Below are 27,656 nucleotides of genomic sequence, written 5' to 3' on the forward strand. Positions count from 1 at the left end.
GTTATAAAAATCAATGCAAATATTGATACATTTTCAATTTATTTAAATCAATTAAATTATTATAATGTGTAATGTTTCATTTTTATTCATGTAAATTATTGTGAGTTTTTCATTTGTGGACCTGTTTAAACATTTATCCTTTTTTATCCTATTTACATCTTTTATTTAAAAAATAAATAAAACTTTTGTTATTGTTGGAGTCAAATATAGGATATTAATTAAATCAATTCAGCTAAACTACTACTTTCTTTTTACTCTATACATTTCTTCAACACGTTCTTCTTCATTAAATGTATTAAGCATTATAATAATAATAATAATAATAATAATAATAATAATAAATAATATTACATAATGCATAATTATTCATATAATTTATGTGTGAGTGCAGAGTTTTGTATTCAGTGTTGTTGTTTTATATGAACAGGTTTGAAGTCCTCTGCGCCATAATTCATCATACACATCAAAACTAGTCATTTACCCTATTTCAGCATTTAGTAAAAGACAACAAAATAATATTATTAATAACAACAACAACAATAACAATAATAATTTTCAAATGTTTTATTATATTTTGCTTTTAGGTAACGTTTGTAGACAGGAACGTTTTCCGGGGTCTCGCTTTACAGCCGGCTGTTTTTCCGCTGCGCACCGCTGCTGTGTTTTCCGTTGTGTGTCCGATGTGGGCGCTTTTCGGCGGGTTCCGTTAAAATGGCGCTGTTGTTGCCAGCAGCTGAGACCCACCGGGCTAAAAGCGACAGCGGTTAAAAACACACCGCGGACCGCTTCTGCTCGTACGGGAGGGGATATATAAGTGCACAATGGCGGCGCTTGATCAGAAATCACCCAACGTGCTTCTGCAGAGTCTGTGCTGTAAGATCACGGGCAAGAGTGAAGGTAAAGAAACAGATCTCAGCCGGTTACATCACTGTCACACAGCTGCTTAAACATCATTAGTGTGTGTAGCGATGAGTACATGTGGTGTTTCGTTGAAGACAGACAATGTGATGTGATAATGTATGCGACGGAGGGTCAGATCTCCACCGATGAGATGCTGTAAGCGGACAGGTTAGGAAAACATCAGGGAGATGCTGGTTAATACAGGGCCCCTGTTTCAAATGGTCCTTCATGTCAATAAAGACCATGATGATTCAAACCGTCTCACACCCGGCGCCATTATTTCTATGTTGTCAGCTCACTGATGCTGCTGTCATATTTCAGTGGTAAACCCTCATAACAGACATAACAGGACACGAGCAGCTCATTAGTGGAGCTATTAGAGTTAGAGACAACAGACCTACAGGAATATGATCCCCGCTATCAGTTTAAAAAAGACGAGGTAATGCCTTTATGTATAACCAGATACCCATTTCATGCTTGATATAGATTTTGACATGCAGTAGATTTTCATTTAGATCCTGTTATAAAATTGAAATGTGTCTTGTGAATATCTATGAAAATGCTTTTGTGTCAGATCATTTTTAAATCTTCAGTTCTTTAGATTCTTGATAAAATGGTTATGAATGCATCTGTTTGTGTTTTTCCTGTCATTGTTCTCAGCTGATGTGGCTCATCAGTTCCAGTACGCCGTGCGGGTCATCGGAAGTAATTATGCTCCCACAATTGAACGGGATGAGTTTCTGGTGTCTGAGAAAATTAAAAAAGAATGTGAGTAATCTGAAACCCTGTTCTTACCTTATTCAAGAGCAATTGTCATTTCAGGAGGTGTGCATAGATCATTCAAAAAAATAATAATCTTGTTAGATTGATCTTGGTAGTTCACATTTATACTTGCCCTGCCAATACAAATATTTTTCACAACATATAGTTATGTCAGAAAGAAATATGTTTATCATTAAACATTATTGTTTAATCATTCATAACAGTTGGAAATTAAACTATTGGATATTGGATATTATAATAACTCACAATGACAAGTATAAAATCATAAGCACTTTTTGACAGGAAAATTATGGTATATGGTGATTTATTTAAAATATTCAACCCATTATAATTGATTTTCTCAAAATTTCAACAAAATCCCATCTTAGATAGCCTGCCTGATAACTTTCCTAATGCTGTAAAATGATTCCAGTGGACTAGGCATAGATGCAAACTCCTCACCTTTCAGTGAGAACTCACCTTTTTGAGATCAAATTAGGTCACCAGTGGGATTTGCATAGATTACAAGGGCAAATAAAGAACTGGTTGTTTCAGTAAGTACTGTACAGTGTTTCCTTTACTCTTTACTTTATATTTACTATGTCTGTAGTGGGTAATAATTTATGTATTTGAGGTCTGAGATGTGGCAAACAGTATTGCCGTCTAATCAGCCAACATTGTCTTAAATATCCTGCATAGCCCTTTGTCTTTTATAACATTAGATTTTAACCAAATGTTGATTTTGGTAAAATGTTGCAACAATATGTTAATGTTTTTCATTAACTACAAATGAGCATGTAAAGCAAATAACTTTTAAAAAAAAATCTGTGCCCTGCCCCACGCAATGTTCTCACCTTTTTTCCCCCTTACCTGTTTGCATCCCTGACTAGTTGTCTTTACTCCTTAGACTAATAAAGAACGCCTAAACATTAATTTTAAGCTGTAGTTTAAACAAATCATTACATTTATGAAAAATTGATAGACTCCTTTTGTCATTTATGTTCCCTATTTGAAAACATTAGACTGTCAATTTATGTTGCCTGTTATTTAATTTATTATGGTATTTAATTTATTGTTCTGCTGCTGATGTTTTTGTTATATGAAGATGAATAATATTGTTAGATGGATAATATACACACACATACACACACACACACTCATAAGTCATGGCTCAACGCTAAAGATTTTTTCTATTGGCCAGTGGTTACATTTTTTTACTTGCCCTGCCACTCATATAAATTTAAAATATTGTTAAAGACAAGTAAACACTGACCTTTTTGTTTGCCATGTAAATAACCATGATGCTAACATGGTGTAAAAACTTAATAAACAAACAAACAAACAAAAGACAAGTAAACTCTCAGTAATAAAATAAGAACAAATAATCAATTTACAAGCAATAGCACAAATACAAAAGAACAAATAAAATAAATGCTGCTTTTCATGTTTTTAAGGTAAGTCGAACAGTAATTTTCAGTTAGAGAAAAATAAATAAATGTAAAATAACACTGCATAGTCTGTATAAATGTATAAATTAAATATAGATTAATCTTTATTAAAGTTACAAAAGTTATTCAGTCAAAAGCGTGTGTGACCTTTTTTTCTTTGTCCTTTGTTGTTTGATAAATATTAAAACAAAGACAGCAGCGGTCTTCTTGCACTTGAATATTTAAATTGGCAAGGCTTTAAAACACGTGCAAGTGATAAAATTCCTCACTGGCCTGATCAGGCAAGTGACAGGTGTGTCAGCTGTCCCGAGCGATATCTACACTGACCCCGGGCCATCGGCAGTCTTTATTGTCGAGCCCTGCATGTACACACAAACAATCTATATCGGCTCCTTCAACAGGTCTTAAACTCTCAGGCTTATGTGATTCAGATGCAAAATAACTTTTCTTTTTTTTCTTTGTATTTTTGCTAATTTATTGTAGTGTTGAAACAAAGACGGGAAGCAGATGCCGCCCTGTTCTCTGAGTTGCACAGAAAGCTTCAGACACAGGTCAGTATTCAACCTATCACCAATGTATTGAGTTCTTAATATTTCCATACATGATGCATGGATTAGATATAACGGACTACATATTGTTAAGTTATAAATGTTGATTTTGTTGTTTCTGGTGAACAGGGCATATTGAAACATAGATGGTCCATCTTATACCTCCTGCTCAGCCTCTGTGAAGACCCAAGGAAGCCGTCCAACCGGGTTCCTGTATGAAATATTTCTCCAGTTATTCAGCAGATACTGCACAATAACATTTTACATTCATATATAAGGGCAGAGGTAATCTTCTTTCCTGTCAACAGGTGTGTAGTTATGGAGCTCTGCTTGCCCAGGCTTTGCCCCGTGATGTCCACTCCACTCCGTTCTACTACGCCCGTCCCCAGAGCCTCCCGCTCAGCTACCCAGAGCGCTCTGCCACCGCCCATAACTCCAGCATGGCCACCAGTGGCATCAGCAGTATGGGAGTGTTCTCGATCAACGGGCCTGGACCGACCCCTCCGTCTCTGCTTACTGGGTGAGTGACAGAGATGGACTTCATTCAGTGAATGCAATTCACACTGCTGTTTACCATATAGTTCAATGCAGAAATATAGTGTCCATGGGCTGTCAAGTTCCAAAAAGGACAAAAATCAACATACAGTTTGCATATGCCACATGTTGCTTCTGCTTTGAAGCCAGTAAATCCAAATGGCAAGTAATTGCATTGAATGATGACAAAATTTAAATCCATTGTGAAGTACACTAACCCACAAGCTAACGTTCAAAAGTTTGGGGTCAGTAAGCTTTTTTTTTTTGGTTGTTGTTTGTTTTATTTTTTCAGAAATCACTTATGCTTACCAAGGCTGCATTTGTTTACATCAAAATAAAACAGTGATATTGTAAAGTATTATTACAATTTAAAATTAAAACTGTTTTCAATTTGAATATATTGTAAAGTTTATTTAAAATCCTATGTTTTTTTTACACTTTCAACTTTCTTTAGTGTGTAATGTTGCTATTTAAGAATGAAAAAGGTCTGCAGTGTTACAAAGCACAAAGTCACTCCAAAGTGAGTTATTCTCTATATCAGTGCGCACTGTTTCTGAATCCCTCAGACGCCTTGATGGTTGTCTTGAGGCTTTTTTCCAAGAACGTACATGGCACAGACGGAATCCCTCATTTAAATAATTCCTATCCAAGACATATGCCAAAAAAGGGGTGGCTAATCCTGGTTGAGTTGCATTAGTAGCGTGTTGTCGCCACGAAATATTGTTTTTTCCTCCCCTGCACAAGTCTTGCATGCAAAAGTGTTTTGGGTTGATCAGCTTGTTATTCTGTCTTTAACGGATTGGCTCAAACTGATACTGATGGCATATTACAGTAGTGTTTACAGTGTCTCTGGAGCGGATACTCTAAGACTGGGGCAGACTGACCAATGAGAGCAGACTTTTTTCTGATGGCAGGTTTTAAAGTCATCATGTAACGGAAATTACAATAGTCCTTTCAGTGAAACTGCTTCTGGAATGAAAAAAAAAGTAGGGTGGGACTTTATTCCATCCTTGTTAATGAATTTTATGGAAATGAATTTTAAAGAAATAATGATGTGCATGGATAAATAACTTATAATAAACATTGCAACATTCTAAAAAAATAAGTATGGTCCATTTTGATTTTATGGTGACTAAAGAAATGAAACTAAAACAGTATACAGGCAGATGGTGCAACAATGTAAATTTTAAGAAAAAATTAGTTTTTTGAACATTAAATGCTGTATAGTAGACCCCATAAACAAAATTATGAACATGTCAATGAGCATAATAGGACCCATTTAAAATGTAATTTATTCCCTTGATGCAAAGCTGACTTTTCAGCATCATTACTCCAGTCTTCAGTGTCACATGATCCTTCAGAAATCATTCTAATATGATTATTTGCTGCTCAAGAAACATTTATTTTTATTATCAATGATGAAACCAATAATATTTTTTTTTCAGGACTTATGTGATGTATAAGACAGAGATCTTTTGCAGATGGGTAGAATTTTATTACAATCCATTAAGAAATGTTCCATTTCTTTGTTTCTGATTTGTTTTAACACCAATATTTAATCTTTTTTTTTTCTAGTAATTGTGTTTATCTACAGGGAAAATAATCATGCTTGTGTTTTAAAGTGGTTATCACTTAATGTGTTTACTATACATTTGCAAAAAGCTCTCTAAAAAGAGCTTTTCTAAGAAAAGATGTAGCAAATTTTTTTTTGCAGGTGCTACTTGGTTTGATATTTTGTTTTAACAGAGTGTCTGTCTACATATTAGACATGAGCAAAACTAATATTGCTTCCATTATCACTGAAACTGTTTACACTGTAAGTGGCTGTTGCGTCATGTCGCAGTGTTCCTTCAGTTGATGCATGCCATGTTTCATAATATTTAATAATACATGTATTATGAAAAATAATACATATTATATAATATTTAATAAGTGCTTCATATTGTGCTTTATTTTGCTTCATATTGTGCTTTAGCCCAGTGACAGTCTGACAAGAGCGTAAGTTTTTTTTTTTTTTTCTCTCTCATTTTCATAGTAATTTGTTTTCAATAATACAGCTATTTTATTTGTACTGTATTGTGTTTAATTGAACTGCCACGCACTCATCTATTATTAACACAGCTGTCTAGCACCTACAGCACTCAAGATATTTTAAATATGACCATGTACTGCAAGCCCTGAATTAATTGATTATTGGATCCATTTCACAGTAAGTCTGTCGAGCCAGCAGCATCATTAAAGTGTCTGAATCAGTGTCATTATTTGTTTAAAGCTCACCATTACAAGGTAATTACTGAATTCCCTCAGGTGTTGCTAATGGGTGAAAAGGAGGCATCTTAAGACAATGAAGTTTGAGGCAAAAATTTATGTAGCTAAATGGCAAAAAAATTATCACTTTCCTAGAGTTTGACCTTCTGTAGTACAGTCTAGGTGTTTAAATGAAGGTTTTCAGATAAACATGAGCGTGTTTATAGGAAGCTTTTGCCATGAATGTCATTTTTGGTTTGTTTTTCAGACCTGGACCCCAGGCCGTCGGTGAGTCTATGAGAGGGTCTCGTCTAGCCTGGACTCTCCCGGTCTCCAGTTCACCCTCTGGGGCAGCTGCTGCCCCTCGTCCCCCCAGCGGACCCTCTTCCAGTCCGGCACCCAGACCCCCACAAAGACAGAGACGGGATGGAGATGGCAGCGGTGAGTGTCTGCAGCAACAATCACTGTTTTGTTGCAGGAAATGGTCTGTTCTGGAAAGAATTGGGTGACTATATACTGAAATAAATGAGGATAGTATTTTAAAGTCAGCATGAAACAGAACTTGCAATTAGTCTTTTTTTTCCCTATTGTGACGTATATCCGAGTGAAAATGCTTCTCGAACAAGAAAAAATTTGGGGTCTGGACTTGATTTTGTCCATCGTGAGTTGATTGGATGGATGTGTTTTGCTATTGGTGTGATGTCATGTGAGTGACAGATTGTCTCGCCCTTACGCTAGTTAAAGCATCATCAGAGGGAAGGGTAATTTTGTTTAAAGATTATGAGGGAACACGAAATTCACAAAAATAATGATTTGCACAGATAAATAATTTTTAATGAAAATTGCAATAATGCATAGGGATTCACTGAAATGAATATTCTGGGCCGAAAACGAAAATTCAGGATGCACTTGGCCGAAAACCAAAACTGAAAATAAATAATAGATTGATTAATCAAATACTTAATCAAACTTATTTAATAATCAACACTGAGTTGTACAAACATATAAATTGCACATAATTAAGGCAGTTTTTATATCAACTAATAACAGAATTGTTTCTACTCCGGTTTGTTGGTGAAATATAAACTAAAATGTTTTCATGACTAATTTATTTAAACATAAATTAAATAATTAAGACATCACTAAAAGGTTAAATAAAAATGCACAATGAATATGTATTACAGTTAATATGTTTAGCAACTTGGCAAATAAAAATATGTAAGTTGTTATAGTTAATAAAGTTATAAATATGCATATTTTTCTTACAAAAACCCATCGCTTAGCTTCAGAAGGCCTTTATTAAACCACTGGAGCTGTATGGTTACATTTATGATGGGGCGGGGGGGGCTTCAAAACAGGCCCCCCGTTCACTATCATTATAAATCTTGGTAGAGCCAGGATATTTTTTAATATATCTCTGATTGTGTTTGTCTGTAAGAACATAGACATATACACCTAGGATGGCTTGAGGGTGAGTAAATCATAGCATAATTTTTATTTTTGGGTGAACTAACCCTTTAGGATTCAGTTGGCCACATTGCACCTTTTCCTGTGACAGATATAAAAGTATGACATTTACAGCACTTAATTTAAATTCTTTTTTTTTTTTTTTCACAAATCTTTCTATCTCTTCTTCTTGCCCAGCAGAGATAGGGGAGGCTGCTCTCGTCCGAGACATTCTTTATGTTTTCCAGGGAATAGATGGAAAGTTCATCAAGATGTGCAGCCCAGAAAACTGCTACAAAATTGATTCAAAGGTGATGCTTTATTAGCTGTTTATTATCTTTTTTTTTTTCTTTTCTTTTTTTATGGTTCTGTCTTTATTTTTCTTTCTTTCTTAGATTTTTGTTGCTCACTCGCTCACATGGAGACATGTCAACCTTAAACAAATTCAATTCAATTTTGTGAACGGTACTTGGCACATTCAGAGCTACTGGCAAATTTACAGCTTCAAGTTGTGCTGTATCCAGTTTAAAAAAAAATAAAGGAATAAAGGAACAGCATATATTAGCACAAAATGATAAATGAAGAAATACTGTGGCAAGGTCATTGACATTGTAAAAAAATGTATGAATACATCATTGCCATTTTATGAGGACATGTTCATAATATTATCTTGCTGTGTTCTTATAAAGCAATTGCTTAATTACCACACACTTAAATGCCATCACAAATAAAAAGCTTAAGAAGTTTTATTTAATCATAATGAAAAGCAAATCAAATCACTCAGTCGTTCATGATGACTGTGTTTTGTGAATAAAGTTAACCAAGCAAGTGTACTTTTCAGATTTATAGGCAAGTACCTTTTTTCTTGCATTTTATGTTCTTCATTTCTTTACTTCAGCTACAGTACCATCACTTTACATGTCACACTGAGATGCTGGGAAGTAATTATGAGCAGAATATTCTTATTATAAAAAGTACTTGTAATGTGTGTTTAAGTGAGTTCTTATTAAACAAACTTAAGTAGGGGCACCTGTAGTCACTCTTGTAAGTGCATAATAGGAAATGTAGAAACATTGATCTCATTATCAGCTGGTTCTGTCTGGCTACAACTCATGTGGTCTGTCTGTTTGAGCCAAGCGGCTCCCCAGGCTTTTTTTTACATTCCTGGCAGACGTTGACCGTGAAACATCGATCAGCTGTCCTTTTTAAGTGACACTTTTAAAATGCTGCATCAATTTGTTTGGAAAAGAACAATGTGCTTTTTATGTCCAGTGAGATGCGCTGGATAAATAAGCACTCTGATGCGCCAGACCTGTTTGTTTTGGTGATGGACGTGATATAATGTTAACATTAGACCTCAGATGGAGATAAATGCATTTATTTTATAAAACCTGAAAATCAAACTCCATATCAATGTTATTTTTTTCGTATTAGCCCTATATGATTATATGGAGCATAGAATCAGTCTTAATATGAGGACGTTTCTTGACATTTACCCAGACACCAAGAGTTGAATCTATGAATCATTGTTTTGTAGAACTCTTATTTTCCATATTCCTTTGGGATATTGAATAAAAGAAATCAATCCTTCCTAATTGTATTCAGTCTGAGATTTGCCATAGCTTCTTGGTCTTCATCTGTCTTTTAGGAAGAAATGTAAAAGAACTGGTTGTCTGTTTAGAAACCGTTTGCATTGAAGTCTTGGTGACCTTTCCAATTGAACACTTGATCAGAGGCTGAAATACGCCTTTTATTAAACTCTATTAAAGAGTTTTTGTGATGAATGGAATGGATGTAGCCCACAAAGGGCCAAAATAAGTAACAGTCGAGATTAGCTAAAGCCATTTCTTCAAAATGATAGAAATGTCTTTGCCACAGTGTCACAAGGGCAGATTAATGGCCAGTTAACAGACAGAACACATTAAAACAGACTGATTTCACACACATTTCTACAGCAGATGTTTAACTTAAAAAAAACAAAAAACAAATTACATTCAGTAGTTTTTGTTGCAGTCCATTAAGTGATCATTAACTGTTCTGCATGTTGTGAAACAGTAAATAATGGTATTTTTTTTTCCTTTGTAGGTTCCACTGTGTAAGTCTCTGAGAGACACTAGCAGCAGGCTGGCAGAGCTCGGCTGGCTCCACAATAAAATTAGAAAATACACCGATTCCCACAGCTTGGATCGAGCCTTTGGCTTAGTCGGACAGGTAGGAAATGTATCATGACTGGCAGTGAACACATTATATATACAACCTTAACCCCTACACAGATCTCATAATGCTAGATTCTGCATTTTATTTATTTATTTATTTTGAAAGAAGTTAATACTTTTGTTTCACAAGGATGCATTAAAGGCACAATATGTAAGATTTCTGGATTAAAATATCTAAAAACCACTAGAACAGTGTTATATATTTTGTTGACTTGTGTACTTACATTATCCCAGCTGTTTCCAAGAATGTTTAAATCCAGAGAAATAAGCCATTTTAACCAGGACACCGACCTGTCCGTGGCGTCATACCTGTGTTATCCTCGATTTCAGGCTTTATTTTGTTGAAACCATGGAAACACCAAAGATACTTAAATATTTTATAAATTTTATAAGACAAGGGAACAACTGTTTGGTTACATTTATAGACAGAAAACTAATCATTGTTATATAGCTTAACACTGTTAGTCTTATTGTTTGAATCTTATTTTCATGATTTTCCACAAATACCATGCAGAGAAAAACACTATTTTGTCAAGTGGCTAACATAGCATAATCAGATGCAGCTTTATTTTTAGTAACGGTAATACAGCATTTTCTCCGTCATACAATATATTTTAAAATTAATTGCATGCCATTTAACAATACAAGCCCATCCATTTATTAACATGATATTCTAATATGGATCTGGCTTACTGAAGTGTAACAAGTGTCTCACAACATCCACCCAGGGAACGCACAGAGTAACGTTATAATATCATTTTCAACACACTCAAATGTATCTGATATGATAAACAGCCTTGTGTTACCTCATACGCTTGAACGGAAGAAGTGGAAGTGGTGACTGCGGCATAATAAAAGTTCTGCTGCTCTAGAGCCGTGTCGTGTGTCGTGCTTGTCTCTCATTAGCAATCGCTCCAGCGGCCTCGTTCAGCTCCCACAGCACTCGACCCAGCACTGCTTCATACTACTGTAACGTTAATAATCTCACCCATGAACATGATTTCATGAGTCCTGTCCCGATTCTTTTCCACCGCCTGTGAGGTCTCCCATCTCCTGTGATTCTCAAACTCGGCATCATCAAGCTACGACTTTATGAATAGGTGACATCTAGCAGCGAAAAAATAAATATTGTGCCTTTTAAAATGATCAAAAGTAAAGACTATTACATTTTTACAAAATACTTCTATCTCAGAGTCCTAAAAAAAATTTCAAAATGTTCTTAACATTGCTAATAATAAATTATTCTTGAGCAGCAAATCAACATATTAGAATTATTTCTGAAGGATCATGTGACATTGAAGACTGGCGTAATGATGCTGAAAATTCAGTTTTGCATCATTGAAATAACTTGCATTTAAATTATAATATTTCATAAGTACTGTTTTTACTCTATTTTTAATCACATAAATGTAGCCTTGGTGAGCAGAAGAGACTTCTTTCAAAAACGTTTTAAAAATAGTACCGACCCCAAACTTTTGAACGGTAGTTTATGTTCAGGAATAATTCAGGAAGTTTGCACACTATAATTTCAGTAACACTTTTATTTTGTTCTCTGCTCTCACTGTTAATTCTCAGAGTTTTTGTGCTGCGTTGCATCAAGAGCTGAAGGAGTACTATAGATTGCTGTCTGTACTTCATGCACAGGTGAGTACTGGGCAGCACTTAATGCGTAGATGAGAATGTGTGTGTTTGACCATGAAACATTCATTTGATCAAGCCCCCTTTCTGCTGCTGCTTCATTGCTGGAAAAATCTGCTGGATAAAAACAAAAAGCTTTGTTACAGTCCGCATGTAACAGAAGTTGCGATAGTCTATTCCTCCCGATTGTGAAGTATATCCGAGTGGAACGGCTTCTCGAACAAGAAAAAATGCAGAATTGATTGAAATTTTGATTTCATGGTGAGCTCCAGCCAATATATACACCCCATCTGAAATAAAACGAAATGTACTTGTTACGCTTTCTGACTTGCATCAAAAGCAGCTTGTGATAAAGACGCTGAAACAACCAAGTTTGAGAACCAACACCATTTCTTTGTAGGAGTAACAGTCGTCTGTGTGTGTGTGTTTAGCTCCAAGTGGAAGACGATCAGGGTGTAAACATGAATGCGGAAAGCAGTTTGACTTTGAGGAGATTGCTGGTGTGGACCTACGACCCCAAAGTTCGGCTGAAAACACTAGCCGCCCTGGTGGATTACTGCCAAGGTTAGTGATGATGCAACTCATTTAAAAGATACAATCTGCAACACAATACACTTAAAATGTATTCAGCATTAAAGTCAGACTCCTTATATTTCACAGTAAAAAGGTGCATTTAGCACAAAGATTTTTGAGTTTAGATATCTGCCTTACCCTGGTTTCTCTCAAAGGGCGTAAAGGAGGAGAGCTTGCCTCAGCTGTACACGCGTATGGAAAGACGGGTGACCCCCACATGAGAGCGTTGATCCAGCACATCCTTGGTCTGGTGTCCCACCCAATTCTTAACTTCCTGTATCGCTGGATCTATGATGGGGAGTTGGAGGATACATACCATGAGGTCAGGACATACACACACACTGCTTTTCTTTGCAAAGTCACTCCCAGATATCCTTGTTAGAACATACTGTATGTGTTCAGACTGTAATGAATTACTTGAGCAGTTATTTTAGAGTCAACACTGCAAACATGTGTACTCTAATCTTTACTCTGTGCCTTTACTGTAGGCCAGGGCTGAATATTCACAATTTATTTGCTATGATTTTGCTTGCAGTATGGAATTAAGGGACTATTGCAATGATTTTAATTAACATTAAATTTTGTTGTTAAGTGTCCTGAAGAGTGTCACTAGCTTCACAAGCCTTGTATCTCATTAGGAGAGTGTGAAGACAGATTTTAAATAACTTCATTAGTCATATAAGAGTTTGATTCACTTGCTTTTTATATATATATATCAGTTTTCATTTAAATTTTGGCAACTTTATGTGCTTTTGTCATTTATTAGTTTTTTATATTTTTATTTAGTTTTTATGTTTAGTATATTTAGTACTTCAACTTATTATATTTCTGTTAGTTGCTATGGCAACATTTCTCATTTTCTCAAGTTCTTATTTTTATATATAGTTTTAGTAAGCATTAACAACACTGGTTCAGACAGTCAAATTTAATTAATTGATTTAAAACTCTTATTGAATGCTTAGTTGCTCAAACATTTTCATAGAAGTCTCTTACGATTATTCTGGTAATCGAGTAATTGGTCAATTAATTTATGGTAATAAAAATAGATCGAAGCAAAGAATAGCTTAAAATACACATATAATAACAACGAGGCAATTTTTGGTTCAAATAAAGTATCAAAAGCAAGTAATCATGGTTTTATAGAACAACACTGATACGTAATATAAATAATCAATTATGTACATATTGAACATAGTATAACAAATGCCTGCAGAGGGCGACAATGGCCTGGTGTTGTTACACTTTACAGCAGATCAAATCCTTGTTTAATATTGGCCAAATGACATTTAATTACTTCACCCAAAAATGAAAATTGTGTCATCATTTACTCACCCTTAAGTGGAGGTGGGGGGTAAATGATGACACAATTTTCATTTTTGGGTGAACTATCCCTTTAATTTAATCTGAAATATTTGGCCACTTCTTTACGATAGAAATGCTATAGCCACTGTATTTCTTGAACACAAATATGTGGACATGCAAACTCAGAGCAAGGTTTTGAACTTTTATTTTAAAAACATATCCCTTATTGTTATTACATTAGATATTTTGTCTACTTGGTGGTGGCATTAAAAATACCACTTAATTGATGCAAAGTTAATAATAAAAAAAAAAACTATATCGTTGTTTGATCCACCATCTAATGTGCGCTGATATCAGGCCAGTGCCCTTAAATTTACTCTGCTGACTTGTGCACAGTTGCAGTTTGAGAAAATGGCTGCACTTGAGTTTGATTTAGATTTCCAGACACAGTGAACCACAGTCTCCTACACACAGACACCCAGATGAGGACAGATGAGGCTGCGCTAATGGGCCCTTCTCCTTCCACTTCCTCTGTGGCCTTCTGCCTCTCTTTTTCTCCCACTATCACTCTCACATCTACTTCTCCTTGTCCTCCACCATTACCAAATAGTGTCAATGAATCTTTCTTTACTTAGTCTATGCCCACTCAACTAAGTCTGAAGTCGTAGGGCGTAGAAGAGTTATCGCCCAATCAACTCCCAGCTTCCCCTCCACACGGGCACCAATCAGACGCTCCTGCCTGTAATCACAGGATTTAATCTCACCCTCACTGAAGTGTAACAGGCTTTTTCACAGTGTAAGCAGTGTTGAGGGTGGAGGTGACGGAGAGGGTTATATCACTAATGTACACTCTCTTCCTGGGCCGAAGGTTTACGAGCTCCTCGTTTCGCTCGGCATCGTTATTCTCAGCAATAGTCATTTTAATAGTTGCCGTGTTGAAAGTCCTGATGTAGTCTTCTACTTTCATTCTGTGTAATTACCACAGAAAGGTCACTGCACTACGGCAACCAGTTGACCAGTCAATAGAGGTCATTTATTTGTCTTAGACCTGCAGTGATGTTTCATCAGCGTAAGCATTATGAGATTGTATGTGTGTGTTACAGGCCATAGCATAAGAACTTTCTTAAATCAAACAAAATAAAAGTTAAGAAATCCTTCTGACAATCAAAATGTGTGTTCAGTTCTTTGTAGCATCTGACCCAACAGTGAAGACAGACAGACTCTGGCATGACAAATACTCTTTGAGGAAGAGTATGATCCCATCCTTCATCACCATGGACCAAGCCAGGAAGGTACAGCACTTATATCTTTGTAGTACATTATGTACTTTACATTGACTTAGGACTGGGCGAAATTACATTAACGATAATTATCGCAATATAATTTTTCTTAGTATCAAAACGATATCAAGTGTTCAATAAAAAATGTTTGATATAATGGTTATAAGTCACACCGACGGACCATTTATCCGCTCGGCTCAAAGTTCAAAAGGCAGCGCCGGCTTCCTAGCACTAAACAGCGCTGTGAGATCCAGCTAGAAACACTTGAATTCAGTGAAGAACACGAATGTCTCAGTGATTTAAGCTAGTTTAAAGCCAGATGAAATGGCGCTGACAAACAGGAGAATCACTGAGCAATGATATTACAGTCAGAAGGCTTTTCAATTTCAAATTGCCATAATTGTTTACCATGTAACGTTACTTATTGTAGTGACACTAACTGCACCATGACATTGTGACAGAATGTGGGATATACATATCAAATTTTATTATATTTTTAGAGTAATGGAATATAATTACAGTAAATTGTGTAAGCTATAGAATTTGCATTTATACTAAATACTAGGCTAAAATTTTTCATACAAATACCATAGAAACCATGTAGTTAAATTTTTACCATGTTTGTGTGTGGTTTTAACTGTTGTTGTCATGATCTAAATGTATGCTACTATGGATGACCAATGGTTAATTTTAATAAAACTCAATCAGCCAGAATATTTAAATTTTACCATTAAATTTTTTTTTTACAAATGTTACCGTTTTTGTTAATAAACCAATTTATTCTCAACTCAAGCTTCTGTGACTGTCAACTCAAGCTACTGTCTAATGTATTTTTTTTTATTTTTTTTTTAGAGACAAAACATGTAATATTTGAAACAATATCACCCGTTAGCACATGTTGAAACTAAGAATTTTTTTCTTTTAAAATATTTATTTTTGTTAAGGAAAAATGACAAGTGTAAAGAATTCAAAAACATGAAGTGTTTACCATGTTCTGACAATAAAAGATTGTACTTACCAACTTTAACTTAGGAACACAAATCTGCCTTTTAACTTGACAGAAATAATGATTTGACATTTTTGTGATAATTATCGATATTGACTGATAGGAACATTTTTATCGTGATAGATATCATTGTTAAAATATTAAAAAAATACAATGTTATATAATGATATAATTGTTTTTGAATGCATTTATTATTATTTTTGTGGTCATTTTATAATATAAGTATTATAATTATTATGCTCATTTTATAAAGTTTGTAAATGTAATTGCTTAAAGTATATTATAGCACACCTCTCCTCATGTTTGACCTAACCTATATCAACCAACCAGCACACACTAGGAAGGAAGTGCCTATGAGTTTTCACAGCCAAGCAGCACTCACATTTTCTTCATAAATGGCAAAAACCCAGTTTGATTGTTTAATGCAAGACATTACCTAACAGTGATTCATCATCAGATTGAAATGAGCATATAATGATGCCATCTGATGTGTTTTCTTCCTTTCTGCCGGTCTCCAGGTGCTACTCATTGGCAAATCCATCAACTTCTTGCATCAGGTTTGCCACGACCGGACACCGCCGGGAAAGATCATGCCCGCATCCAAATCCACTGACTCTCCCAAAGATGGTGAGTTAGCGCTAATGTAGTTACTTAAAATAGCTGCATTTATGCTTGCTAATGCGATATTTGTGGCCATAATGGCAGCTAATAGTAAAATAACCTGCTGAAAGTGAGGGATGGAGAAACAGGGGAGAGAAGGATTGATCTGTTGTGGAGGAAAGTGCTGTTTTTGACTGCCCTGTCTGTGGTGTAGTTGTCCATATCGACGCTGGCTGTATTTAACGTCTTTTCTAGCATGGTTAATCAATGCTCTTAGCCTCCAACGTACATTTCTGTCCTTCAGTGTGATTCTAGAAGGTTCTTTATTTTCTGGTGTTCTGTCCTTCTCTTTCCTACTCTGCATTGACTTTGTCTGTGTTACTTTTTCTGGCCTCAAAGTGGTTTGCTCTTTACATGTCTATCCTTTGTATAACCTTGCAAAAAAAAAAAATTGGCATGATTCTGCAGTCGCAATGCAGTCACGTTCACCATAATTTTGTAAACCTTTTATATACAGTCACATCCAAGGTTATTATAGTTTCAATTTTCCAGGTATTTTCTAACTTTTTTTACTGTAATACCATTAGGAAATGTACTTTTAATCTAAGCTTTGTTAAACGTTAGTTTCAGTATTTGTTTTAATAGTTAAAAAAAAATATCATTTTTTTTTTATGTCCCCAGGATTTAGCCTTTTATAGTTAAAGAATCACTTAGCTGACATATAAAATTAGTAAAAATCTTACTTTTAAAACCTTCTTCACATTATAATAAAGGCACAGTAGCTGTATCTTGCATATAAAGGATGAATAACACAACAAAAAAAATCACAACTACGGGAAACAATTTATAAGGTCAGTGCATCTGCCATAAGATGCTGCCTGCTTGTTGCGTGGGATTGCGGGTATGCGTATAATTTTAGTCATTCCCACAGGTTTTGCACTTACATCAAGCAAGCATGCATGCACACATAAGGCCGCCTCTCAAACAGCTCGCGAGTACCAGATTGAGTTCTTTTTTTGTGGCTTATTGCACTTAAATGGTCAAATACACACACAATGTCAAAATGCCGTCCTGGTCCGTTATGTCTTGAATGAATGTAAACAGAAATAAAGCATGTGTATCAGTATTCATTAAGTCGGTCTTAAAATGACAGCAGCCTAATAAAACTGCTGCTGTCTGTCATTAATGGCCATCCTTTGTTTATTTATTTTATTACTGACTATTTACTTTTGTAAATTCAATTCAAAGTTTGGAATCAAGCTACCTTATGCTGTGTGTAATTATATTGCAACAAAGTTAACCCATTGTAAAAACACAAATACTTAGAGTGAGCAACATTTAGGGCTGAGATAATTGTAATGATAATTGATCAATGTTTATATATGAATAAAAGCCTGAATTAAAATCTGTTCTTAAAATATAATGCAATCGTATTTCTTAAGAAGACTTGGATTAAGCCACTTGATTCATATGGATTACTGTTACGATGTGTCATGTAATGTTTAAAGCTTGAAAATATTGATTACCTAGACTTTAAATGGATGGACAAAAATGATGTATATGACAGTTTTTCCCCATGGTATCGAATATGGTATTGAATATTAATATTTTTCAAGGTATTGTGATGCTATTTATTACTATCTAAATTTAGTTTTGTCTTTGTAATACTTTTTAATATATCATTTCACTGCTCTGTTGCGTCTTGTGTGTAAAAATATAAGCTTGTAATAAATATCTGACAATGTTTGTCATAAGGATTTTCCAGAATACTATATTTCCATAAGGGTATTTTCAGGCTTTCTTTCTTGCTCTGCTTCATTTTTTGCTTCATTTACCACTTTTCTTTCCTCCTCTTTTTTTCTCTCATGCTCTTGCTTTCATTTAACACCCTGTATATCTTTCTCAGCAACAGAATTGTTCACTGATCTGGAAGGGGCCTTTCAGAGTAAGATTGATGCTGCATATTTTGAGACCAGTAAGTATCTGTTGGATGTGTTGAATAAGAACTACCAACTGCTGGAGCATCTTCAGGCCATGAGGAGATACCTGCTGCTGGGCCAGGGAGACTTCATCCGACACCTCATGGACCTTCTCAAGTAAGTTTGTTTGTGTAGCTTGACATGAATGTGCTTGATTTCATCAATGATTTATATACGATCTTTCTCCTTCAGTAAGAACATTCATTCTTGGAGTCATCCATCTCTCTTTATCTCTCGCTTTCTTTCAGGCCAGAGTTGGTGAGGGCTGCCACCACTCTTTACCAACACAATCTAACCGGTATCCTGGAGACCGCTGTCAGGGCAACCAATGCCCAGTTTGACAGTCCTGAGATACTAAAGAGGCTTGATGTCCGGCTACTGGAGGTACTGAGAAGAAACTGAGCCAAACAAATAGCTGTCTGGTGCTAAATTTCAGTATATAATTATGTATCACAATATATGGATCTGGTGTCCTGTTTTGTCCAGGTTTCTCCTGGGGACACTGGTTGGGACGTCTTCAGTTTGGATTATCATGTAGAGGGGCCCATTGCCACGGTAAATTTTCGTCATCAACACAGGCAGCTGGAGTCCCCACACACCGTCTGCACCCAGCATGATTGCTCTAACCCATTTATAACAATTTTGTCATAATCTACTGCTCACATAAGTTAAAATTTACAAACACTAATAATTTAATTACTGTTAACCTGCAACTCATTCTAGTCATTTTTGACCTGGAAGAGATTTTGCATAGATTTTAGCAGAAGTGTAGTCAGGACCCTGACGGAGGCCCATTCAAGAATCAGGCAATAGATTTCAATGAACCAAGATGATAAATGTATTGCAGCATTGATTTATAATATTCAGCATCCATTAATGAGAAGTTATTCATCTGATACAATATGGGTTTTGTTGAAAAATATTAAGTTATGACTATTTTATTAACTTACCTTCCACCTGGAATGCAGAAATAGTTTGTGTTAAAAGGATAGTTCACCCAAAAATGAGAATTCTGTCATAATTTACTCACCCTCATGTCGTTCCAAACACCATGAGATTTTTGTTTCTCTTCAGAATAGAAATGATTGTTCAATGAAATCTGAGATTTCTGTCCCTCCATTGACAGTCTATTCACCTAAAACCAAACCTAAACTTTCATAAAGAGATCATAAATTAAATCCATAGTGGTTTTAGTAGTTTAATCAAAGTCTTCTGAAGAGACACGATCCACTTTATATGATGAACAGATTTAATTTAGGCTGAACTGTACTTGCTTGACATGGAAGAATAAACCTCATTGGTTCTTGTGCGTCAAGCAAACATGCTTGAGCTTCCGATTACCAAATTTTGAGTGCTCTGTATTGGTGCTTTTGGGTAATGTATGGGGTATTTATTTATTTTATTTTTTTAATTTGTCCATTTCTAACATCACATTTTAGTATCAGTACGGCTCTCTTGGAATCTCAGCCGAGGTGGTACTAAAAAAAGTACCAGGTACTAGGTACTGTACACAGTGGGAAAAATGTGAGCCGTACCGAGCCGTACCATGCAGTGGAAAAGCACTATATGTTCGCTGATCAATGCTTATTTGTGAATAAAATCCTAAATTAAATTTGTCCATCCTATAAAGTGATCATGTCTCTTCACAAGAGTGGATTTAATCACTCTATATGTACTTCTTTTACAATCTCTTTTTGAACATTTTGAAGTGTCAGAATTTCGGGTGACGCTTTCAATGGAGGGACAGAAATCTCTCATATTTCATTAAAAAATATCTTAATTTGTGTTCTGAAGATGAAGGAAAGTCTTATGGGTTTGGAATGACATGAGGGTGAGTAAATAATGACGCTGTGGACTAGCCATTTAAATGTAAACTATACATTTTCATACTGTCCATTATAATATTTTGATGCCTTAAATAATTTGTAGCACTTTCAGTTTAATTTTTAATTTATTTAGACAAAATAGTACAGAATTTTGGTCCCACTTTATATTAAGTTGCCTTAACTACTATGTACTTACATTTAAATTAATCATTTGATACAATGGACTTATTGTGTACATACATGTTTTTACATTGTACTTATATTTTAAAAACACCTGCATGTAATTACATCTGTAATTAATTTCTGTAATTATATTTATAATTACACTGTTGACCAATCCCTTAACCCTTACCCCTACCCTTAAACCTACCCATACCACCAAAGCTTTTCCTTACCTTACCCATATCCCACCTCAAAAGCAGCAAAAGTGTTTTGCAATTCAATATGAACCCAATAAGTACATTGTACTTATTTTTTTGATGTAAGAACATAGTAGTTAAGGCCACTTAATATAAAGTGGGACCAGAATTTTAATATCAGACTTTAATTTGTTATTGTTGGAATGGGCAAGAATTTTTATAATAGTGCATCCCTTTGTCATATCTGCATCAGGTGTTCACCCGTGAGTGTATGAGCCACTACCTGCGTGTGTTCAACTTCCTGTGGAGGGCTAAAAGAATGGAGTACATCCTCACAGACATCTGGAAGGGTCAAATGTGTAACGCCAAACTGCTGAAGAGCATGCCGGGTGAGTGCACTTTTCATTCTGTTAGATGTTTTAGAACCAGCCCTAACTGTTTGTGAGATCTACCTTTCTCAGCAGACAGATAAGATGTCTGTTGTGTATTTGCCAGAGCTCTCAGGCGTACTGCACCAATGTCATGTTCTCGCGTCCGAGATGGTTCACTTCATCCATCAGATGCAGTATTATATCACATTTGAGGTACATCCCTCTGTATGTTTGTCTTTTTCTTGTTTCTCATTCAAGCAGTTGAGCTGTATTATTAATTGTATTGTGTGTGTCACTGTAGGTGTTGGAGTGCTCTTGGGATGAGTTGTGGAATAAGGTCCAGCAGGCTCAGGATCTGGATCACATTATAGCAGCTCATGAGGTTTTCCTGGACACCATCATTTCTCGTTGCCTGCTGGATGTGAACAACAGGGTACGATGCACTTACACAGGGTGATGGTGTGCCAGTGGTGATCCCTCATACTTGTCCTCCTTTCCGTAATTCTATTGTCCTCTGTGTGTGTGTGTGTGTGTGTGTGTGTGTGTGCGCAGTCTCTGTTGAATCAGTTGCGCGCAGTGTTTGATCAGATCATTGAGTTCCAGAACGCTCAGGACACACTGTACCGCTCCGCTCTAGAAGAGCTGCAGCTACGCATCCAATTTGAGGACAAGAAGAGACAGCGAGAAGAGATGGTATGTACAGAGAGAAAGAAAAAAAGTGCTTTTCCACACATTAAATGCAAGTTAAAAAGATGATGATATTGCAATCATTGTGCTTTCTTCATTCATTTTGACTAGTGCTGTCAAATCGATTAATCACATCTAACATAAAGGTTTGTTTATATAATACTATGTCTGTATATAATATATATATATATTAATATAATATAATATAATATATAATATAATATAATATATAATATACACACACACACACACACATACATTATCTAAACACAAACTTTTATGTTAGATGTGATTAATTACGATTAATCGATTTGACAGCACTTGTTTTGACACATTCTGTGATGTAAAATGAGTACATTTACCAGCCATAAATAATTCTTACTGGTCTTAAAGCTGTGCATTATTTATCTATGATCTATTATCATTATCTATGAAAGAACTAAAGTAAAAATATGAACTTCAAATTTCTACTTTAAAAACCTTACACCATATATTTCTATTGTAAATGCAATACTGTTAACAAATATTGCTTATAACAAAATCTTTATGCATATAGACTTTTTTTTTTAGTTTTTGTTTTTAAGAAACTAATGCTTTTTTCTCTGCATGGACACATTAAATTGAACAAAAGTGACAGTAAAGACATTTATACTGTTAAAAAAATGTCTTTTGAACCTTTTATTCATCAAAGAATCCAGGGGGGAAAAGTATCACAGTTTCAACAAAAAAATATTAAGCAGTACAAGTGTTTTCAACCTTTATAATAATAATAAATGTTTCTTGAGCAGCAAACAGTCATATTAGAATGATTTCTGAAGGATCATGTGACACTGAAGACTATAGAAATGATGCTGAAAATTCAGTTCCATCACAGGAATAAATTATATTTTAAAATGCATTCCAATAGAAAACAATTAAATTCTAATAAAATGATCAGCAAATTACTTTTTTACATTCTCTTTTGGTCATATAAATTAAGCCCTGGTAAGCATAAAAGACGTCTTTTAAAAACATTGTTAGACATTTTATTGACCCCAAAATATTACATTTAACTATATGTTCAAAGATATCTAGGCTTCTCATAGGCCAGAGCATTCCTAATTAAGTCACAAATTCAGAGTGTCAAGCACTGAAAATAAGAGTTATGATCCACTCTTTTATTTGACTCTGGAAAGTGTCCATTAGCAAATGTATAGGTCAGAACCAGAGTGGATGCTCCTTTTACGGGACTGTGTTGTGTCCGCTAAATTGCTGTTAAAATAAACAAATGTGAAAAAGAGTGTCTTTTTTGTGTTTGTTTATAGCTCTGTTTGTATATTTCAGGGCGAGTGGGGTGTAACAGCAGAGCAGGAGGCAGAGGAGAACAGACGTGTGAAGGAGTTTAAAGACACCATACCAAAAATGTGCTCTCAGCTCAGATTACTCACACACTTCTATCAGGTACCCTAAACAGCCTTTCATACATTTTAATATGCTCACCCAATAAACCAATATCATTTCATGCATGTGTGAAAAAGTGCTGAGCCAGCCGGTATGAGCGCGAGAGAACACGCTTAATGGTGTTTAGTAGAGCATTTTATGCTGATCCACACATTACATATGCTATGGTCAAACACTTAATGTGAGTCTCACACTGTTACAGCAAAACGTGTCTGTACTCGCCACATATCATGCTGGAATTCATAATTTTTATATGAACATATTTTTCTAATTAAAGCCCATATTGTAGTTAACTCTTAATTCTGGGAAATACATTTATATGCTTTAGAGCTATTGGATTATTCATGTATTCTACCTGTAATCAGTATACATCAGTAAGACATGCACATTCTTTTCTCACTGAGATATGAAACGTACATCATTTGAATATTTTCAAATTTCATTATTAATCAGAATTGTTATGCAAATGTGTGGATGTCTCTTTGCAGTATAGCAATATGTCTTGACAATTCTGATAATTATTTTTATTTTTTTGGCCGATATTATCAATCTGTTTATAATCCATTTGCATGATTGGAGTTAATTTTTTTTTTTTTTTATGTATATTTAAAAATATAATGCATGTGTAAAAAATGACATCTATTACAGTTGAGTTTATAGGAGATGTAAAATAAAATGATAAATTATATTTTATATCAATTTATATTAAAAAAATGATTAATACATATTTTTGAAAACAATTTGAAACCTGACGTAAAAATGGTTTATTATTTGAAATGGAGACAAATAAGCCCTGAAAAGATTACTGTAATGAAAAGTTTGGTTAGTTGTACTGGATTGTAACTAAGTTTATTGCTGATGTAAATTCTTCTGCATATATTTCAGTGGAGATCATAGGAGTTTAAAAATTATAATGAATATTAAGAAGAATAAATGTTTGAAACCTGACAAAAAAATAGTTTACTATTTGAAATGGGGGGGGAAATAAGCCCTGGTATTATCTGCTTTTAATACGAACCAATACCGATAATTTCAAAATGGCTAATGTTCAATAAATTGTACCATACCCCTCTGAATTTATTTAAATGTATTTTATTTATTAATTTCAGGACAAATCAGAGTACATGTACTGTAACATTATTAGCTTATGGATAAATTTTATCTATTTTCCTTGGATGGCAGGCACAATACCAAGAGATAAAAATGATCCCTTGTCACTTTATCACATGACATTTTACAAGTGCCTGAAGCTCCAACCCTGGATATAACCCAAAGATGTCTTCTTTCTTTCTCTTGTCCTTTAGGGCATAGTGCAGGAGTTTCTGCGGCTGCTAATGACCTGCTCTGATGAGAGTCTTCAGTTCCTCAGTTTCCGTCTGGACTTCAACGAGCATTATAAAGCCCGTGATCCACGCCTGCGGCCTTCGCTAGGGGCCACTAGAGGGAGACGAAGCTCCAACATCTGACCGTGCAGACTTTGGGAAAGTTAATGTTATTTGGTTGCCTGTCAAGAGACTGTTTATTAATAGGGCTACTCAGAACTCTTCTGGCGCTCTGTAAGAAACTCATATAACAGGGAAATTGTTTATAAAATATGCTAATTCAATGTCATGGCCAAATGATTTCAGTCACACACAATGGACTATCTAGTGGTTTTACAGTGTAACTGTCAGTAGCACAAGGTCGCAGGTCTGTTGTGGTTTCTTTTCAGTTGTGTAGTTAATGTGTGAATACTAGTTTTTGTTTTGTTTTTGATGTGGAAAAAAAATGTGTTTACAGTTCTGGTAATATTTAAGTCCATTTGTTATTGAGGTTTTTGTCTTGCCTTTCTTTTAGTGCCCTTTCTTTTTCACTTCGAAGTGAGTTTGTTTGTCTTAAAGTCTCCAGATGTCAAGAAAATACAAATCCGATTAATTTCTCCTCTGGTTCTGGATCAGTGTTGAAAGAACCTTTTTCCTCTCAAGTCCATTTCCATTATTATATATATATATATTTTGTTGTTGTTAAGTTTGTAATTATACAGGCTGCGACCTTTGTACTGAGTGTAAAAAAGAGGAACCTTAAACGTCTACCGGTTCTTTAATTTATATGAATGGACCTGTTAAATTACATGCACTTAAATGAACTACATGACCTCTGTAAAATCCTGTAAACTCACCTCATTTCATACATGTAAAAACAATTACCCACAATGCTGTGTGATCTTATCGAGCCTCAGGTTGATTCTGTGAGGACATAGTTACTATTCTGAAGTATTGGATCATTATGGGGAAGATTATAGATTACTGTTGTGGTGTTTTTCCCTTGTCTCTCCCATGTTCATGAAATGTATTGATGGAAGTGGCTTGGTAAAGCTGGTGAAAATCTCTCGGCCTAGCTCCTCCCCCGTAGTGCGCACTTACACGGTGAAGATGAAAATGGACCGATGAATTCGTTTTGTCCTTGGATTCAGTGGAAAAGATACCGAGGTGTCGCTGGAACTGTTTTTATCTGTATTTTAATGCGTCACAGGGAAGCGAGGGTGAAGCAGTTAAATGATTGTCCGTTAAAGGGTTTCAGACTCTTTCTGCATTGTATAGCACATGTGTACAAAGCAGAATTCAAAATGAACAAACATCTGTCATTCTTTTCTTGAACAAATAAACCTTTTTTTATAGTAAAAAAAAAAAAATGGGTTGCTTTCCATTTCCTTTCCTGTTTAAAGTGCCAGTATCAATAAAGAGCTGGTTCATAATGAAACCATGGAAGCAAGATATGTTATGACTTTAATAACTTTTAAGGCTTAAATTTAATATTTAGATATAACTATTGAACAAAATAACAGTGAAAACCTTATTTAACTGAATGCCTTTGTGAAGTTGGTATATTTGAGTTCACTTCAGGCTTTCTGTTTTGTTTTTTGCCTAATATTCACCTACAATAAAACAAACTATACAGCCAAAAAATAACTAACGAAAAGCTTGGTTATACATAATTTATTGCAATTGTAAATTGCATGTCAAGTCAAGTCACCTTTATTTATATAGCGCTTTTTACAATGCAGATCGTGTTAAAGCAGCTTTACAGTGATAACTGGTATATAATTTTGGCTGCACAGCAGCTCTTAAAGAAAATGGTGTCATTGTCCATTCAGTTAAGTACATTCAGTATTGATTCATTCCGCTGTAAGGATCAAGATATTAATTTAGTTAATTTATCTATATATCAGCACTGGTATCCAGCTCAGTTCAGTTCACATACAATGGTGTTAATGCAGGCAGATCAAAACATTGTTGAATATCAAATTTCAAGTCCCCAACTAAGCGAGCCAAAGGCGATAGCAGCAAGGAACCCAAACTCCAACAGGTGACATCAGGTGGCAAACAGGTGTTAAATGGAGAAAAAAACCTTAGGAGAAACCAGGCTTAGTCAGGGGGCCAGTTCTCCTCTAGCCAACAGTGCTTTATTATGAAAAATGGCAAGGCAACTATCATAAGTCCGATGGGATCGCAAGGCAACTATCATAAGTCCGATGTGATTGCAACAGTCCATTGTATATTAAAATGTTTATGATACAAGCTCATGCTTATGTTACATTTTAGTTTTGTGAGTTGTGAGTGGTTACTCTAGTAGGCACTTGTTTCATGACTTTTTTAAAGCAAAAGAAGCAAAAAAAACAATCCTTTTTTGAAACCTACTTGACATGTTTGATAAGTTTATCATTGTAGCTATAATAAGATATTAACCTTTGCAACCCTATCTCATAATTTTTCCTCATAATAGCCTATTTAATTCCTGGGAAGAAGTAAATACAAACCAACTTGTGGTCCAACCAACCATTCTGCCACAGATTTTTTATTTTAATTTTTTAATTTTTGTTTATTTATTCTTATTGCAAACTCCAAAATCGCAGAAATCAGGGGTTAAAACTGTACTCAGGCGTGTCCCTATCATAATCATGTATTCATGGGACTTGTCGGTAGCGCGGTAAACAGTACTTAGTAGTTTATATGAATCGCTGAAATATTATTTTTTAGTTCACTCGCGTAATCGCTGTCAAATATTTTGTATAATAACTGTATGAACCGTTATCCATATCAACATACGAGCACTACTGTATTTTCACATCTATCCTATCAACAAATCGCCAGTTTTGTCCAATTGGCGCCATTTTGTTAGTGGAGGGTAAACTGTAGACGTCACCGTCGACCGTTAGGACTGCGGTCACGCTCACTGAGTGGCAAATACTGAGCGGCAGCATTGGTTTTCAGCGTGAATGCTGCAAAAAAACATCCCAAATGGGAATAAGCTTTGCAATTGAATGTACAAATAGCTTTGACACAAAATCTGAGGTATATATTTAAAAACTGCTGAAAGCTACAGAAAAAGGAAGCAAATGGATTGCTGCAATTCACAGAAACAGCTCGACTCCAGGCAGAGAAACGTGGATTTGCAGTTATCATTTTGTGTCAAAATGTTGGATTTTGAGGTAAAAATCATACCGTATATAATTGT

At 35.1% G+C, this 27,656-nt stretch overlaps 1 protein-coding gene across 2 annotated transcripts; it reads left to right on the plus strand.

The window, feature by feature from the left end:
- Positions 1–681: 681 nt before the first annotated feature.
- Positions 682–25,801, plus strand: tubgcp3 (tubulin gamma complex component 3). 2 transcript variants are annotated; one of them, XM_067404627.1, is made up of 22 exons: positions 682–897; positions 1,561–1,668; positions 3,594–3,661; positions 3,788–3,871; positions 3,967–4,178; positions 6,708–6,880; positions 8,084–8,196; positions 9,971–10,096; positions 11,677–11,745; positions 12,171–12,303; positions 12,468–12,634; positions 14,796–14,906; positions 16,419–16,527; positions 18,407–18,596; positions 18,728–18,863; positions 18,966–19,034; positions 20,918–21,053; positions 21,160–21,248; positions 21,337–21,468; positions 21,588–21,728; positions 23,046–23,162; positions 24,467–25,801. In XM_067404627.1, the coding sequence occupies exons 1-22, from the start codon at positions 822–824 to the stop codon at positions 24,626–24,628; spliced, it is 2,721 nt and encodes a 906-aa protein (XP_067260728.1). In that variant the 5' UTR covers positions 682–821; the 3' UTR covers positions 24,629–25,801. The 2 variants fall into 2 exon arrangements, with proteins under 2 accessions (XP_067260728.1, XP_067260729.1); XM_067404628.1 differs by having other exon boundaries at positions 8,087–8,196.
- The last annotated feature ends 1,855 nt before the right edge of the window (positions 25,802–27,656 follow it).

The sequence above is a fragment of the Chanodichthys erythropterus genome, chromosome 12 (genome assembly GCF_024489055.1).
Source record: "Chanodichthys erythropterus isolate Z2021 chromosome 12, ASM2448905v1, whole genome shotgun sequence".
NCBI lineage: Eukaryota > Metazoa > Chordata > Actinopteri > Cypriniformes > Xenocyprididae > Chanodichthys > Chanodichthys erythropterus.

Bases quoted from the DNA above. Each gene is read 5' to 3' on its own strand.
- tubgcp3 (XM_067404627.1), top strand. From the start codon at position 822: ATGGCGGCGCTTGATCAGAAATCACCCAACGTGCTTCTGCAGAGTCTG. The intron at 3,662-3,787 runs GTCAGTATTCAA...TCTGGTGAACAG, and splicing joins ACAGAAAGCTTCAGACACAG to GGCATATTGAAACATAGATG. The intron at 21,054-21,159 runs GTGAGTGCACTT...TGTATTTGCCAG, and splicing joins ACTGCTGAAGAGCATGCCGG to AGCTCTCAGGCGTACTGCAC.